The sequence below is a fragment of the Vanellus vanellus genome (genome assembly GCF_965231255.1).
Source record: "Vanellus vanellus genome assembly, chromosome: 3".
Classification (NCBI taxonomy): domain Eukaryota; kingdom Metazoa; phylum Chordata; class Aves; order Charadriiformes; family Charadriidae; genus Vanellus; species Vanellus vanellus.
Genome location: NC_138907.1, coordinates 104994842 through 105008987, shown reverse-complemented (window position 1 = coordinate 105008987; position 14146 = coordinate 104994842). Strand labels below are relative to the sequence as shown.

General features: G+C 35.4%; 1 protein-coding gene across 1 annotated transcript in view; it reads right to left on the bottom strand.

Moving 5' to 3' along the window:
* The window catches only part of CSMD1 (CUB and Sushi multiple domains 1), a gene marked incomplete at both ends in the record, with an annotated part of 1228645 nt that overhangs the window by 70268 nt on the left and 1144231 nt on the right, over nt 1–14146 (bottom strand). The window contains 2 exons of the mRNA XM_082481062.1: nt 2791–2964; nt 5974–6168. Of these exons, the coding sequence (XP_082337188.1) occupies nt 2791–2964; nt 5974–6168 (369 nt within the window). The remainder of the gene's footprint in view (nt 1–2790; nt 2965–5973; nt 6169–14146) is intronic.

The following is a 14146-nucleotide window of genomic DNA, read 5'->3' as shown; positions in this document are numbered from 1 at the left end:
AAAGTGTGTGGAATTGAAAATATATCAAACCAGAGACATGTTTTTCCTTTTCACAAAATTTTCCAGAAACAACTACATCTTGCTGGGAACTCACTAATGATGAAGTGCCATTTAGAAGACAGTTTAGCTCTATGAGACAATGGTGACCACTTCTGACCACTCCGTATCTTAAGAGATGACATACTGACATCTTCACAAAAATTGTACTGCAAATGTTACTGTTGCAAAATGAAGGAATCAATCAGGAATACGTGATCAAAAGTTATAAAATCTTAATTCAGATCCGAATTACATGCTCTCATGCTATTCTTTTCCTGAAAAGATTCTGTCTTCATTTACTTTGCTGCTGCAGCCTAGTAGCTGAATTAAAAGAAGAAAAGGCAATCAATCCAGCAAGTAGGACACAAAGACTGAGATTTTACCTCTGTCTCTGAGAAAAGACTCCCACATTTCTGTATTTCACCTATACCACATCAAACTGTCTGTTCTGTACTGATGAAGAATGGAGTTAATATGCAGCTTATAACTCCACATGCTGTTTCGTCAAGGTTACATTGTTATACTTTTGTCTGTTAGTGCATTACTGTCTTGTGGCTTGGAACCTGTTTAAAAATATTTTCTCTAAAAGTATTTTCAGGCATTAAAGATCTCCAGAAGTGCAGGATGTTGCCACCAGTACTCTATTAAAACTCATGCCTATCTAATGATACTTGCAATTCTTTTTTCTTAATAACCTGCTAGGATGAAATTTATAGTACTGGAAAATGTTGTTTCTTTTTTTAAGAAATGATTGAGTTGGTATGTGGTGCCATCACACCTGGTTTTTCTGATGCAGGTGTTCTTTTCTTTCAATGTCATATTCTACCAGGGGAATGTTGTGTTTTAAAATGCAGCTCTTATTTTCTATGTATTGCTCAGGGGAATTGTAGCCATTTTTTTTCAGTTTTGCACCTTGGTGTGAGGATGAATTCAGAGCTCAATAACTGTAAATACCTCTTATTATGGTACTATGAACTAACTTTGCTTAGAAATTTAAGGAAAAACAGCATAGACTACCTATTTATCATTTACATCTACAAGGTAATGAGCACCAGCAACCTGATATCCCAAGGTCATATGTATGCCTATCTGAACACAGAAAAACGGTAACACTGTTGATATTTAGAAAGTTAAGAATGGATTCAGGTGTCTAAGAATGCTCAGCAAGCTTTTGTTATCAGTTCTTCTCACACATCCATACTGGCACTGACTCACTGTAAATGTAGATGTCAGGTTTATTTTGACTTGGTTCATGGAATTGACAATATCAGGGATTCTTCAGACAGCATGAAGGTTTGAAGAAGCGAGGCTTAGAAGAAGGGTTTTTTTTCAGTTTTAATTTGAATTCATTTCTTCAGGTAGAACAAAAGTGTGTTGTCCTTCATGACATACTGCAAAACACAGCGATCCACATTCTTCCACATTCTAATGGGATGTTTTGAAGATATCAAGGTCAGAGGAAGATAACTGGCATTTTATTTTTCACGTGCTAAATTTTCATGTTAATATACTTTTTAAAAACTTAATGTTTCTACAGAGTGGGAGGACAAAGGATTTTATAATTTAGAAATGAATCTGCATAATTTATTTAAAAGCTTTAAGTCAAATGTTACCGTTAGACATGCATCTAATTAGTCAAACATTGCTCTAGCCTACCTGAAAATTTTACAAGAAGTGAGTTCTGGATAGAGAATAATTTCTGACAATTCATGTTACAGCTACTGTCATTCCCTTATAAAACAATGCTTTTACTGTTTCATTGCTGTAAAAAACGGGAATATGGACTATTCTGGATAACAAAATCTTAGTTACTCTAGTTGTTTTTGGAGGTTTTTAAAATTAATTAATTATTTCCTCTGTAAAATGATTAAATTCTTGCATATGACAGGTGGTCAAACTGTTCTATTTAAAATGTAATAGAAAGGCATGGAATACTCTGTGTTCTGCTAAAAGGATGTTGCTAAAGGATGCATCAGAGAAGGTATCTGCTTTTTAAGTGAGGTTGAACTCTGGAGAAAAAGAAGAAATTTCTCCTTTCCTGAGAGCAACTGAGTACATTCAGCTGTGGGGGAAGAAGAAAATCTGCAAAATGACGGTAGGCAAAGCAAATAAAAGATTCCAGAAATAAATATACTGTCCACGACCAGGAATACACTCACTGCTGAGCCTCCTCAAAGGTGATTGAAAAAGAAAACAGTTTCCTTATGTCTATACTAGGAGTGCAAACCAATATTAGCGGATCCGAAGAACAAAAAAGTTGGGGTGAAAACTTAAGGTTCAAACTATATACATCTCAGAGTTTGGAAGGATGTTGGTTTTGCCTCTTTTGTCTCTCGTCTACTTCTCTTAACTGAATGCTCAGTATGCTGAAAGCTCATTGGAATACTCCTGAAATGACACTCATCTTCCAGCTTAGTTCATCCCACACCCTGTGACTGCTCCACGAAGCAAATCAAAGTACTGTAAATGTGGGCAATCAGTTGCGTCACTTAAAAAACCCTCCTGGTGCAAAATGCATCAGATACCATCAGATAACAACATCAAATACCATTTAATTTCTAATAAAAAGTTGTATGCTAGTAGAGTAGTATAAAATCATATAGGGTACACAACATTTCTGTCTTTAAGATATCTTTATTTTTCATTGACTTTAAAATGTTGTTGCTTGATAAAAGCTGAATTCCAGTATTTGATACTGTGTTTGAACAAAACAAAACAAAACACAAGAAAAAACAGATTTATTTTTTTTACCTAGGCATTGGGTTTCAGTACCACTCCAGAGACCGTTTGCCAGGCACTCTCTCACGTGAGAACCAACTAATGTGTATCCTGTGTTACAGGTGAAAATTGCAGTAGCTCCATACACTGTTAAGGTTCCAATCTTATTTCCATTTGGTGGAGATGGAAGGCCACCACAGGAGATAACTAGGGAAAAACCCAAACGAGAGAAAAATTGAAATATGAAAATATCTTTCATAATTTCTTAGAGTGGAAGACAATATAGCACCTCACATTTTCTTAAAAAGTAAATGTAATAGGAATAAACATGAGTTGTATTCCACAGTAAGAGCTTAAAATTATGCTTGCTTTAGCAACCCATGTTCTAAGTCTGAAAATTCATTAGGATATCTTCACATCTTGACAGCAGCTTAAACACAACCTGTATTTACAGCTCTGAAACAAAAGAATTATATGAATATCTGGGAAGGTTGCAGTTATATTCCATGTGTACATACTTGTGTCCACTCCTCAAATATACCTTCCCCAGCCATTTTAAGTCTTACACCTGTTTAAAGATATTTTTTTTTTAACATGTAGTACTCTGAATTTTTATGAACTGCCTTTTTTTCTTATTCCCCACCACTGTTCATAATCATATAACATATATGGTAGTCTACTTGCTAAAAATATAAATCTTCTGTTTTTTCTTAAGGCTAGACTTGTCCCATTATCACAGAAACCTTCTGTAGCATCAGCTGCAACCCACAGCTATTACAGGCACCACATGAAAAATTACTAATTTAAACTGTTCTGTAATGTCTCTTGTTTCTAGAAAAAATATATCCATAATATTGTAATTTAAGATTCAGACCAATGCCTTGAAGAGCTTTAACTGTATTTTATTATGTGTTAGCATAAGTCATGGATTTATTTTCAAAAGCATGTTAAAAACTAAACTTCCTATCTGAAACCTCAAGGCCCCATTTTTCTATATTTTAAAAGGTTCACTATTAAAAGCAATATGGAATTGGGTAGATAAAAATCAAGTACATACCACTGTGCAGTTAACTCAGTCATAATCAGAATATATGTGATCAGAGCCTCTTATGCACCAAAGGTTTCCGGAGGTGGATGAGACTCCTTTCAACCACAATCAAGTCACATTAATGTAATTTGTGGGGTAGTGTAACACTGTAACTTCTACTGCTAATGCTAAATATTAATTACACTGACGCATGTGTTAAAAAAGATAAATCCTAAAATGCAATAGAACAAATTGTTCTAAATATATTACAAATATTTTATTATTTTTAATTATAGTGATTCCAGTTAAAACCAACTAAACTACATGAATAATGAGCCACCTCATAAGTTGCTAGGCAGCTGTTCAGCATATTCTCAAACAAATAAAATAAATTTACTAGTAAGGTCTCTCTTAATCCAGGACCCCCTTAATTTGATGTTTCACAATTCCTTTAGACATACTATTCACAAGAAGATATTGATAAAAATGATATAAATGCCTGATCATCAGTGTTTCAATTAGCTTTCCCGCTCCTTCAGAAAAATAAACAGCTAGAATCTATATTTACATAACCTAGCCTTAGCATTTGAATGACAGACAGAAAGTAAACAGTAGACGTCTCAAAATACCGTATAGTCTATTTCTGGGTCTTAATGATCTATATCCAATGGAATTATTACTGAACATCTCTTGGGGGATGAAGTTTGCCATAATTAAGTCCTAATCAGTCCTCTATCAGAGGGGAAAATAATGTACCTGTCTTATAAATAAACTAATGTACCATCAATCAGCAACTCCTTGGGTTTCTGTATCTACTTAATACTTTGCTGTTGGTTAACTGCATCCCATAAGGGTCACCTCATTTTCTACTTACATAAAAATTCTGTAATTGCAGGGGTTGGTCAAGAACTAGCTTTTCAAAGACTTCTCATCAGCTGAACAGTAGCTGCATACTAGGCAGCAAATACAAACCCAGTTTTTTTAGTATGTGTGCACGAAAGGAAAAGGGCATAATTATAGTTAATAGAATAAAAAACTCATGAGCTTTAAATTTGAAAAGAAAATTAATGTAGGTATTACTGATTTATAAGAGATATAGAAGAGTCACCTTATTTTTCCATGTGAATATTTCCAAAAGGAAAATTTCCCAAAACAATACTAAGGGAACAAAACAGAACCAACAGTTCCTCATCATTTAGGTAAGATCAAATATACTGCTTTTACGTATGTATTGTATTGATTGCTGTTACAGGTAGCTCTCTCAGGCTTGTTCTAAAAACATCTTAAATATTTTTAAAAGTCACTTTCAAAAAAGAAAATAAAGCATCTATTTCAGAATAAAATACTAAATTTGAATATCTCACTGAAATGACATACTACTCTGAAAAACGGAATGCCTAAATTTTATTTCCACTTCTGCAGAGTTTGCTAGGCCTTTTAGTTGGCCATTTTCCTTCAGATGCTGGGATCTTCTCTGCTGCCCTGGCATCGAAAGAGAGCCTGCAAGTACTACCATAACGTAGTAAAAGTTTCTGCTTTAAGGGTAGCAGAATTAACTGATGTGCCGAATATCCCCTCCAACCAAAGCAAATAACACCTTGGAAAAGGAAGAAATGAAGTTTTGGGGGGATTGATTAAGACTCTGCTACTATCATTCTTGACAATTGTATGGTCCCGCTGAGAATGTCAAGGTTCTCTAAATTTTTAAGCATGCAAAGTCAAGGCTGATGTAGTTTATGATATTTTCGTATGAAGACATTATAAAAGCTCATATATATGCTTCTCCAACGGTACAGTTTTCATGCTTCACCCAAGAGGTCAAAGCAATGTCATCTTCTAGTTGAATTCTATTCTGGAATCTTCTAAAGGAATAACATTATCTTCATAGTATTCTTTAAATATTTATGCACTATCTAGTTGAATAAATCCATAGTCAGATATAAATCATCATCCAGATTGATCTTCTGATGCTACTTCATTGACTTTTCTATGAAATACATTGTACTTTACACACAACAAGTTTGAAACAATTGATTTCAACAAGGTAATGAAAATTTCATGTTTGCTGACTTACAGGAGATTGATAGAAATGTATTTAAAAAAAACAAACAACAACTTTAAACTATTTATAAAATAAAATACATGTATTAAAAGGCATACGATATTCTGTAAACAAGTATGTTCCTTACCCTTACAACTTGGCCTTTCATTGCCTACACTCCAGGTTCCATTAGTCCTGCACTGTATGAGTCTTCGACCCAATAAATAATATCCAGGACTGCAGCTGAGCATGACTTGAGCTCCATACTCATTCAGTGACCCAGAAATCAGTCTCCAGACAACATGTTCCGAGAGCAGACTCTCTATGCTGGGGCAAGTTACAGCTGTGAAGAGAGGACACTTAAATATTAGCATTCTACTCCTAAGTTTCTTCGCAGAATATATGTCTTGCCTTATTGGGAGATGTTTTGCAATGTAAAATTGAGCATACCATAAGCATTTTTGAAATACAAGTTCCAGGAAAAATAGTGAACATCATACAGTGAGTATTACAAATTGAGCAGGAGTTTGTAGTACACTTTCATTTAGTGAGATGCAGTGGAACAATGATATACTGTTATGCTCTCTAATGCGATTTATTTAAAAATTGCAGAAACAAAACACATCACAGACTACAGTGGATGTAAAAGGGAAAGCAAATAATGCTATGTAATTTTTGCAAATGCTCAAGTGATGCTTCATTTTTCTATCTGTGATACTCACTTTAGGAAAGCTCTAACAAGTTCTTAGAACAGGTTGCCATAAAAGCTGCTAACACACATTCAAATGCTAATTACTATTAAATGCTATACTGTGGGTATTCAGGAAAATTATTACATTCCAGGTTAGAACACTTGACATAAATAAAGATAACGTTTAGAGAGATTGTTAGAGTGAATTCAGTTTTGTTGCTTTTGGTATTTTAGATTTGGTCAGAGAATGCAGTTACTGCCAATAGACAAGAATGGTAGTTTACGTTTTTCATAAGGCTTAATATAGCTACTAACCATATATAGCATATTTAAATATTTTTTAGTTTCAAATTGATGGCTTGCAATTCAAGACAAAGTACACAGAATATTTACAATATTTATGATATTGTCATGAATTCTATCTTAATGTGCCTATGTCTCTGTAGAGATTAGACTAGTTTTATGAAAATATTTATGTATTCGGTGTCTTACTCCATGTTGTTCAGAATTTCCCTGATATAGTAAAAGTCTGAATGAATTAGTGACTGTTTATATCCCAAAGAATATTTTAGAAAAAACTACTACCCCAGCAACAATTGAGAAAAGCTGTACTTTCCGAGGAAAAACAAACAAATAAAATAACATGTAACAGACATTTAGTTTCTCTTCTTTTGTTTCCCTTATATGTTGCTAAACAAAAAGTGACAAATTTTCTAAATATTTGGTATACTTAGTAATCATTACGTCTAGTCTTTTGTACAATATACTCAATTCACCGCACTCTTTACTGTAAGACAAAAGCATTAGGAAGAAGTGTGTAAAACCCCCAAACTATACTTAAGAAATAAAAAGAAGAGCTTGATTCTCACTTATGCTATAATTAATTTACACCATTCTACTAGGGAAAGGACTAATAAAACTGACAAAAAAATAATTACATATTCTGTAGCCTTTACACTGTCTGAGAGGTATAAAACGATTTTATCACAACTATGAATGTGTGATGAAAGGGGCTAGTTCAGGCAATCACTGAAACGCAGGAAAAGTAATAGAAGAAAAATTCCTGTACATATTTATATTTCCACCACTTCTCAGAATACCTTTGATAATGCTAGAATTATACAGCTACATTTTCCCGTAGCTACTTTACCCATGGTAAATTCTAGCATCTAAGAAACACAGAGCTGGTATTATAGCATATCTGTGAAGATGTGGAAGAATTTATAAAGGAGAAATTATCTGAAGAACTTCCAAATGACAGATTAGAAGGTTAACGTGAGTTGAAATTGTAGAATATTTTCTTAGATTTTCTTTTCAGTATATCTTAGGTAGGATTGCCAGCGTACAATCACTTTGAAACTTTGAGTTGTTTACTTTGGCCTTTATAACAATATTCTGACTAGTTATAAACAATTTCCCAGGTTAAAGAAGGACTTCCAAATTCCTAATTTAATTTAATTTGATACTGATACTAAACTGTGTTCCATAGCTGCTCAAAGATTATGAATTATTAACCAAGAAACATTTTTTTCTTATTTGTTGTTAAATAGAATAAGCATATTATAGCACTTCACTTAACACCTTGGAGTGAAAATGATATAGGTCTGTCAGAAGACAAAAAACATCCTAAATAGGTACTTAATAACCCTCAAATTTAACCTTTTTATCAGTTTTCCTTTCAAACATTTTATTGGTTCTTTCAGTGATGAAAGCAAGCTTCTTATTTAGTCCAATAGTAAAAATTTTAGTTTTAACCACAGGGGATATCTTAAGATACTTAGAGATAAGAGGCTCAGCTATTTCGGAATATGTAAATAAGCCACATAGATATTTCCAATCCATACTGAGGTATGTAATTTATTCTTTCTTCAGGTATAAATACTTAGAATCTTGTTGCAAGCACACTTTACAAAGAACTTTCAGATTCTGATACATGATTGTACGCTTTTTAAGTGAAGATGTAACAGAGTACATAACATAATTCAGTCTAAATTGATGTAATCAACTAAAACTGTTGCTTAAATAATTTTAATTTTACAGGGACTGATTTGATTTATTATCTTCCCCATCCTTCAAGAAACAAAAAAAGACTATTAACAGATGCTTGATTTTGTTCACATGGTTTATGAATGAGTGCATCAATTTGCCTCTCATGGTCTCTCCCTTGCAAATTTTAGGCTGGGCACTATTTAATTGTCATTTACACAGATGAAACTATAAGGGATGATTTCAACTTCTCACAGATATGAAGATGTTCTTTCTTTTCTCCAGGTGTTTTTTATACAGAAATGTATGAATAATATTGCTTTAAATAAAGTATAGGTCAGAAAACATAATTATCATTTGACATTATCATTAAGATTATGCATTTTAATGATGTGACAATCTCCATATACTGATAATTCTGAATAGACTCAAAAGCAGGGAATTCATAATGAGATATACCTACCATAAAAAAAGAAAAAAAAAAATGAGTTGTTCTATAAGCCCAGGTATATATTCTAATCAAGACATGAGCAAAATGTTCATTAAGAAAAATGTTCATTAAGCAAAATGTTCGCTATATGAACAGTGGCAATGAAAAAAAATATAACAAGATCTTTGCAACTACAACTAAAATCTAACAAGAATTTGTGCAATAATGTGCTCAGCCTTTAGTTTTAACTCTTCATAATGAATAATTTTTTGTAATTTTGTTATTCTTTTTACTTGCTGTTCTGGTCAACAAATGCACTGCTTTCTCAGCTGCGAGTGCACATTGTTGGGTCATGTTGAGCTTCTCATCAACCAGCACCCCCAAGCCCTTCTCCTCAGGGCTGCTCTCAATCCATTCTCCACCCAGCCTGTATTTGTGCTTGGTATTACCGTGACCCACATTCAGGACCTTGCTTGTGTCCTTGTTGAACTTCACGAGGTTGGCACAGGTCCACCTCTCTAGCCTTTCCAGGTCTCTCTGGATGGCATCCCTTCCTTTGTGGTCTACTGCACCACACAGCTTGGTGTTGTCAAACTTGCTGAAGGTGCACTCAATCCCACTGTCTACGTTCCCAACTGTCGTGGTTTAGGCCACTAACAAAGATGTTAAACAGCACTGGTCCCGATACCGACCCCTGAAGAACACCACTCAACACTCGTCGCCACTTGGATGTTGAGTCATTGAATGCAATTCTTTGCATGCAGCCATCCAGCCAGTTCCTTATCCACTCAGTGGTCCATCTGTCAAGTCCATGTCTCTCCAGTTTAGAGACCAGGATGTTGTGTGGGACGGTACCAAATGCCTTGCACAAATCCAGGTAGATGATGTCAGTTGCTCTCCACTTATCCACTAACACTGTAACACCGTCGTAGAAGGCCACCAAATTTATCAGGCATGACTTGCCCCTAGTGAAGCGATGTTGGCTGTCACCAATCACCTCCTTATTTTCCATGTGCCTTAGCAGAGTTTCCAGGAGGATCTGCTCCATGATCTTGCCAGGCACAGAGGTGAGACTGACTGGGCTGTAGTCCCCCAGGTCTTCCGTTTTTTCCCTTTTTAAAAATGGGAGTTATGTTTCCCCTTTTCCAGTCAGCAGAAACTTCACCAGACTGCCACAGCTTCTCAAATATGATGGATAGTGGCTTGGCAACTTCATCTGCCAGTTCCCTCAGGACCCGCAGATGTATCCCATGGACTTGAGCACCTTCAGGTTCCTTAGAGGGTCTCTATCCTGGTCGTCTCCTACGGCGGGCCGTTCCTTGTTCTCCCAGCCCTTACCTTTGCCTTCTGCGACTTACATGATCTGGCTCGAGCCCTTGCCAGTGAAGAAGACTGAGGCAAAAAAGTCATCCCAGCTAATGTCCAAGCTAATAAAACCTCCAGCAATTGCACAATGTGTATAATGAGCCGGTGGTGAATCTTTGCCTGTTTATATTAACAAATTCTGTTTTATTGCAAAACTACTTATGATTCATAGTTCTATAACTAGACATTGTACAAACATATTCCTAATTATTTTCTAATTAATTTCTAGATAAAAATGAATGACTGAACCATCACTGTTATAGCTCAGCACACCATAACTTCCAAAAATATCTACAGTGAAATCTGCAATATGTAGATTATGCAAAGGTAACATTAGCTGTTCTTTAAAATGTTTGATATTAGAGAAATTAACATAAACCAATGAAAGACCTGATTTAAATCTCTGAATGAGTATATTAAAGGAGTAATGGAAATGAGCAATAAAGTTATGCCATTACGGGGACCATCCCAGGCAATTAGAATGTTAGAAAAATTAACTAACCACAAACTCAATTTCCTAGGTTATGCGTCCACTTACTTCTATGAAAAAGAAAGCAAGTAAAAACAGAGGCTAACAAGTTATCCTATTTCAGCAATATTTTTGTTAATAAACATATACTGGACCAAATCTCAGCACCAACACAAACGGATTAAAACTTATATGGGTACATTTTATATGTACTTACATAGAAATATAATATAATATTGTATACATTCATATTCTTGGTTTACAATTATGGTACTTAGCTTTAGAGAACTGGTAGGGTACTTTGGCATAATCAGAAAAAGTATTTGACATCGTGATCTTGCAATAAGTGAACACATTCAGTCTTCTGATCTCATGAAGAGAAACATGGAAGTAAATCATAACATTTGCTGCCATTATTCTTTCACCTTCTGGCACAATATTTTAAATCAGTTCCCTAGATCTGGTCAAAAACCCACAGAGAGTGTACAGAACTGAAAGTTCTGCTTTGCATTAACTAGATCCTACTTTAATGCTCTTTTCTGCATATTTTTTAAAGCAGCTTTATGCCTGCAAATTTACTATAGAACAAAATAGTTTATACTTCTGTTAATTTAAAGTGGTCAGGTGTCTGTACATTTTTCTACTACATATCTACCAAAACTAAAACTGGGCATTAACCATAATTATAATATCCTTAAGAATTTGCATTAGACATTTTCTAGCATGCAAAAATGCCTGTGTTAAAAAAAATGTTTCCTGCTGGCCCACAGAACATTTCTTTCTGTGTTGCTTTGTCATGAAAAAAGCGATGCTTGACTTGTAAAAGAATTGTGTGTTAACATTCATCCTAGTTCTTCTAAAAGTATCATACATACAACTCTCCTTAGTGCAAACACTGGGACCGTACCACATCTCAAACTAGCAGAAGTTGCTAGTACTGGAATGCACTGTTTGTCAAAGCAAACTCATTATTTCTTTTCATGGCACGTGAATTTTGAAACAAGGAAATGCAAACTCTCCAATAGCATTAAAGTCCCCTTTTGCTTCAGAACAGGCTTAGCATGACCTCCTTCACTGATTCAGATCTCATACTAATTTTCTCAGTAGTTTCCTCTTATCACATCATGCATTTTCTACTACTGGCACAGTGAGGCATAACTCATTCTTTCTAGTTCTTTCAGTTCTTAAGAATGGTCTAAAATAGCTGTTTATCTATAATATTCACAGAAAAAGTAAAGAACACATTTAAGCTATGAACAGACTTAAATAACATCAACTGCTAAGTTCAATTGTTGTGGAGGGAAAACCCAGGATTTAGATCAGTAGTTCTGTTCTCATTTCTATCAGTTTTGAAATTTTGTACCCAAACCAAAAACCCCTGTAAAAGATGAAAAAGGAAAATTGCTCCCAGAACACTGAAAAAAATCTAGATGGCTAGATCAGAGGAAATTCACAAAAGAAGGAGAAAGGTATGCAGGAAAACAAGCACATGGTGAAAAATATTTTAAAATATAATTAAAAAGTGTAAAAACAACGGAAATGTTTCAGTTGAATGGATTGACCCTCACCAACATCTTTAGATGACTTCGGTTTTCTTTACAAAATAGTTACAGATACTATTCCAAGCATGAATCTCTCTGTTCAATAAATAACTTCAACACCCAAGTGCAGCACTGGGCTGAATTTGGGGAGCAACACATCTAAATTTTGTATTGACAGCTGCCCTTTTCTGTTTCCATCTTTCAGTCTCTGCTTTGGAAGACCTTATTTCTCTGCACTTGATGATAGATATATTCTGAAGAAAGTTGGGCACTAAATAATAAGAAGAATAATGTTCACTAATTAGTCACAAACAAAATGTAATAATTATGCTATAATGATGCAATTTTATACAATAATAGCAAGAGATTATATCATCCAAAGGAAAGGAAGGAAATTTCATTTGTGTTCTTTTCTGTTTTTAACTTGTCACTGCAAGAATCAGCATCTGTATTTCCATAGTAGCAGACAAAATTCAAATGATATCTGATTGAATGGAATAGACAAAAATTCCCCAGAGATTGTTCTAGTTTGGGGGTTTTTTTTTAGCCTTAGAAAGACAGAAACTTATGACTTTTCACAAAACTACTTACAGGTGTGTAAAAATGTGGATGATACATAAAACAGTGTTTCTCAGCTAACTATAGTTTCAACTTAAAACTTTAAATTTGTAATCATGCCTACACATCCTTTCCTTTCTGTTCGATCATTATCCAAATGATATTAGTTGCCGTAAAAGGTATTAGGGGCAGTTTATGTAGCATACAGTAAGGAAAGAATCGTGCAAGCACCAGTGTTCATCTATAGTTTGAGACTAAAGTTGCTTGATTTATTCAGATTTCTTGGATATATCTACACCTTTTGGATGGGATGGTTTTTGGAACGGTATATCAGATTCACTTCTCTGACCAACAGTAATGTACGAATTTACAAATTTCAGTAGAAAGTTTTTGCATACTTTACACAGTGTCATGTATTCATATGTAAAGTTACTACTATATGGTCACTCGCTAAAGAGACCTGATTTAAATTGGCCTCATTTAAAGTATTGCCTGATAAAGGCTTTGAATAGCAAGACAGCTTTGAATAGATAGACATCTCTAGTCCCCTTTATCATGTGCTAGAGATCTCTATGTAGAATAACTGAAGCAAGTTGTGGATTGAGAGTTGGCTGCAGGACAGAACTCAGAGGGTTGTGATCAGCGGCACAGTCTAGTTGGAGGCCTGTAACCAGTGGTGTCCTCCAGGGGTCAATACTTGGTCCAATTTTGTTTAATATATTCATTAATGACCTGGATGAGGGGACAGAGTGTATCCTCAGCAAGTTTGCTGATGATACCAAACTGGGTGGGGTGGCTGACACCCCAGAGGGCCGTGCTGCCATCCAGCGTGACCTGGACAGGCTGGAGTGCTGGGCAGAGAAGAACCTAATGAGGTTCAACAACAGCAAGTGCAAGGTCCTGCACCTGGGGAGGAAGAATGCTAGGCACCAGTACAGGTTAGGGGCGGACCTGCTGGAAAGTAGTTCTGAGGAGAAGGATTTGGGGTCTTAGTAGACAGTAAATTATCCATGGCCCAGCAATGTGTCCTTGTTGCCAAAAAGGCCAATGGAATCTTGGGCTGCATAGGGAAGAGTGTGGCCAGTAGGTCGAAGGAGGTCATTCTCCCCCTCTACTCTGCACTGGTGAGGCCACAACTGGAATACTGTGTCCAGTTTTGGGCTCCCCAGTTCAAGAGGGACAGGGAACTGCTGGAGCGAGTCCAGCGAAGAGCAACTAAGATGATTAAGGGCTTGGAGCATCTGCCTTATGAGGAAAGGCTGAGAGAGCTGGGACTCTTTA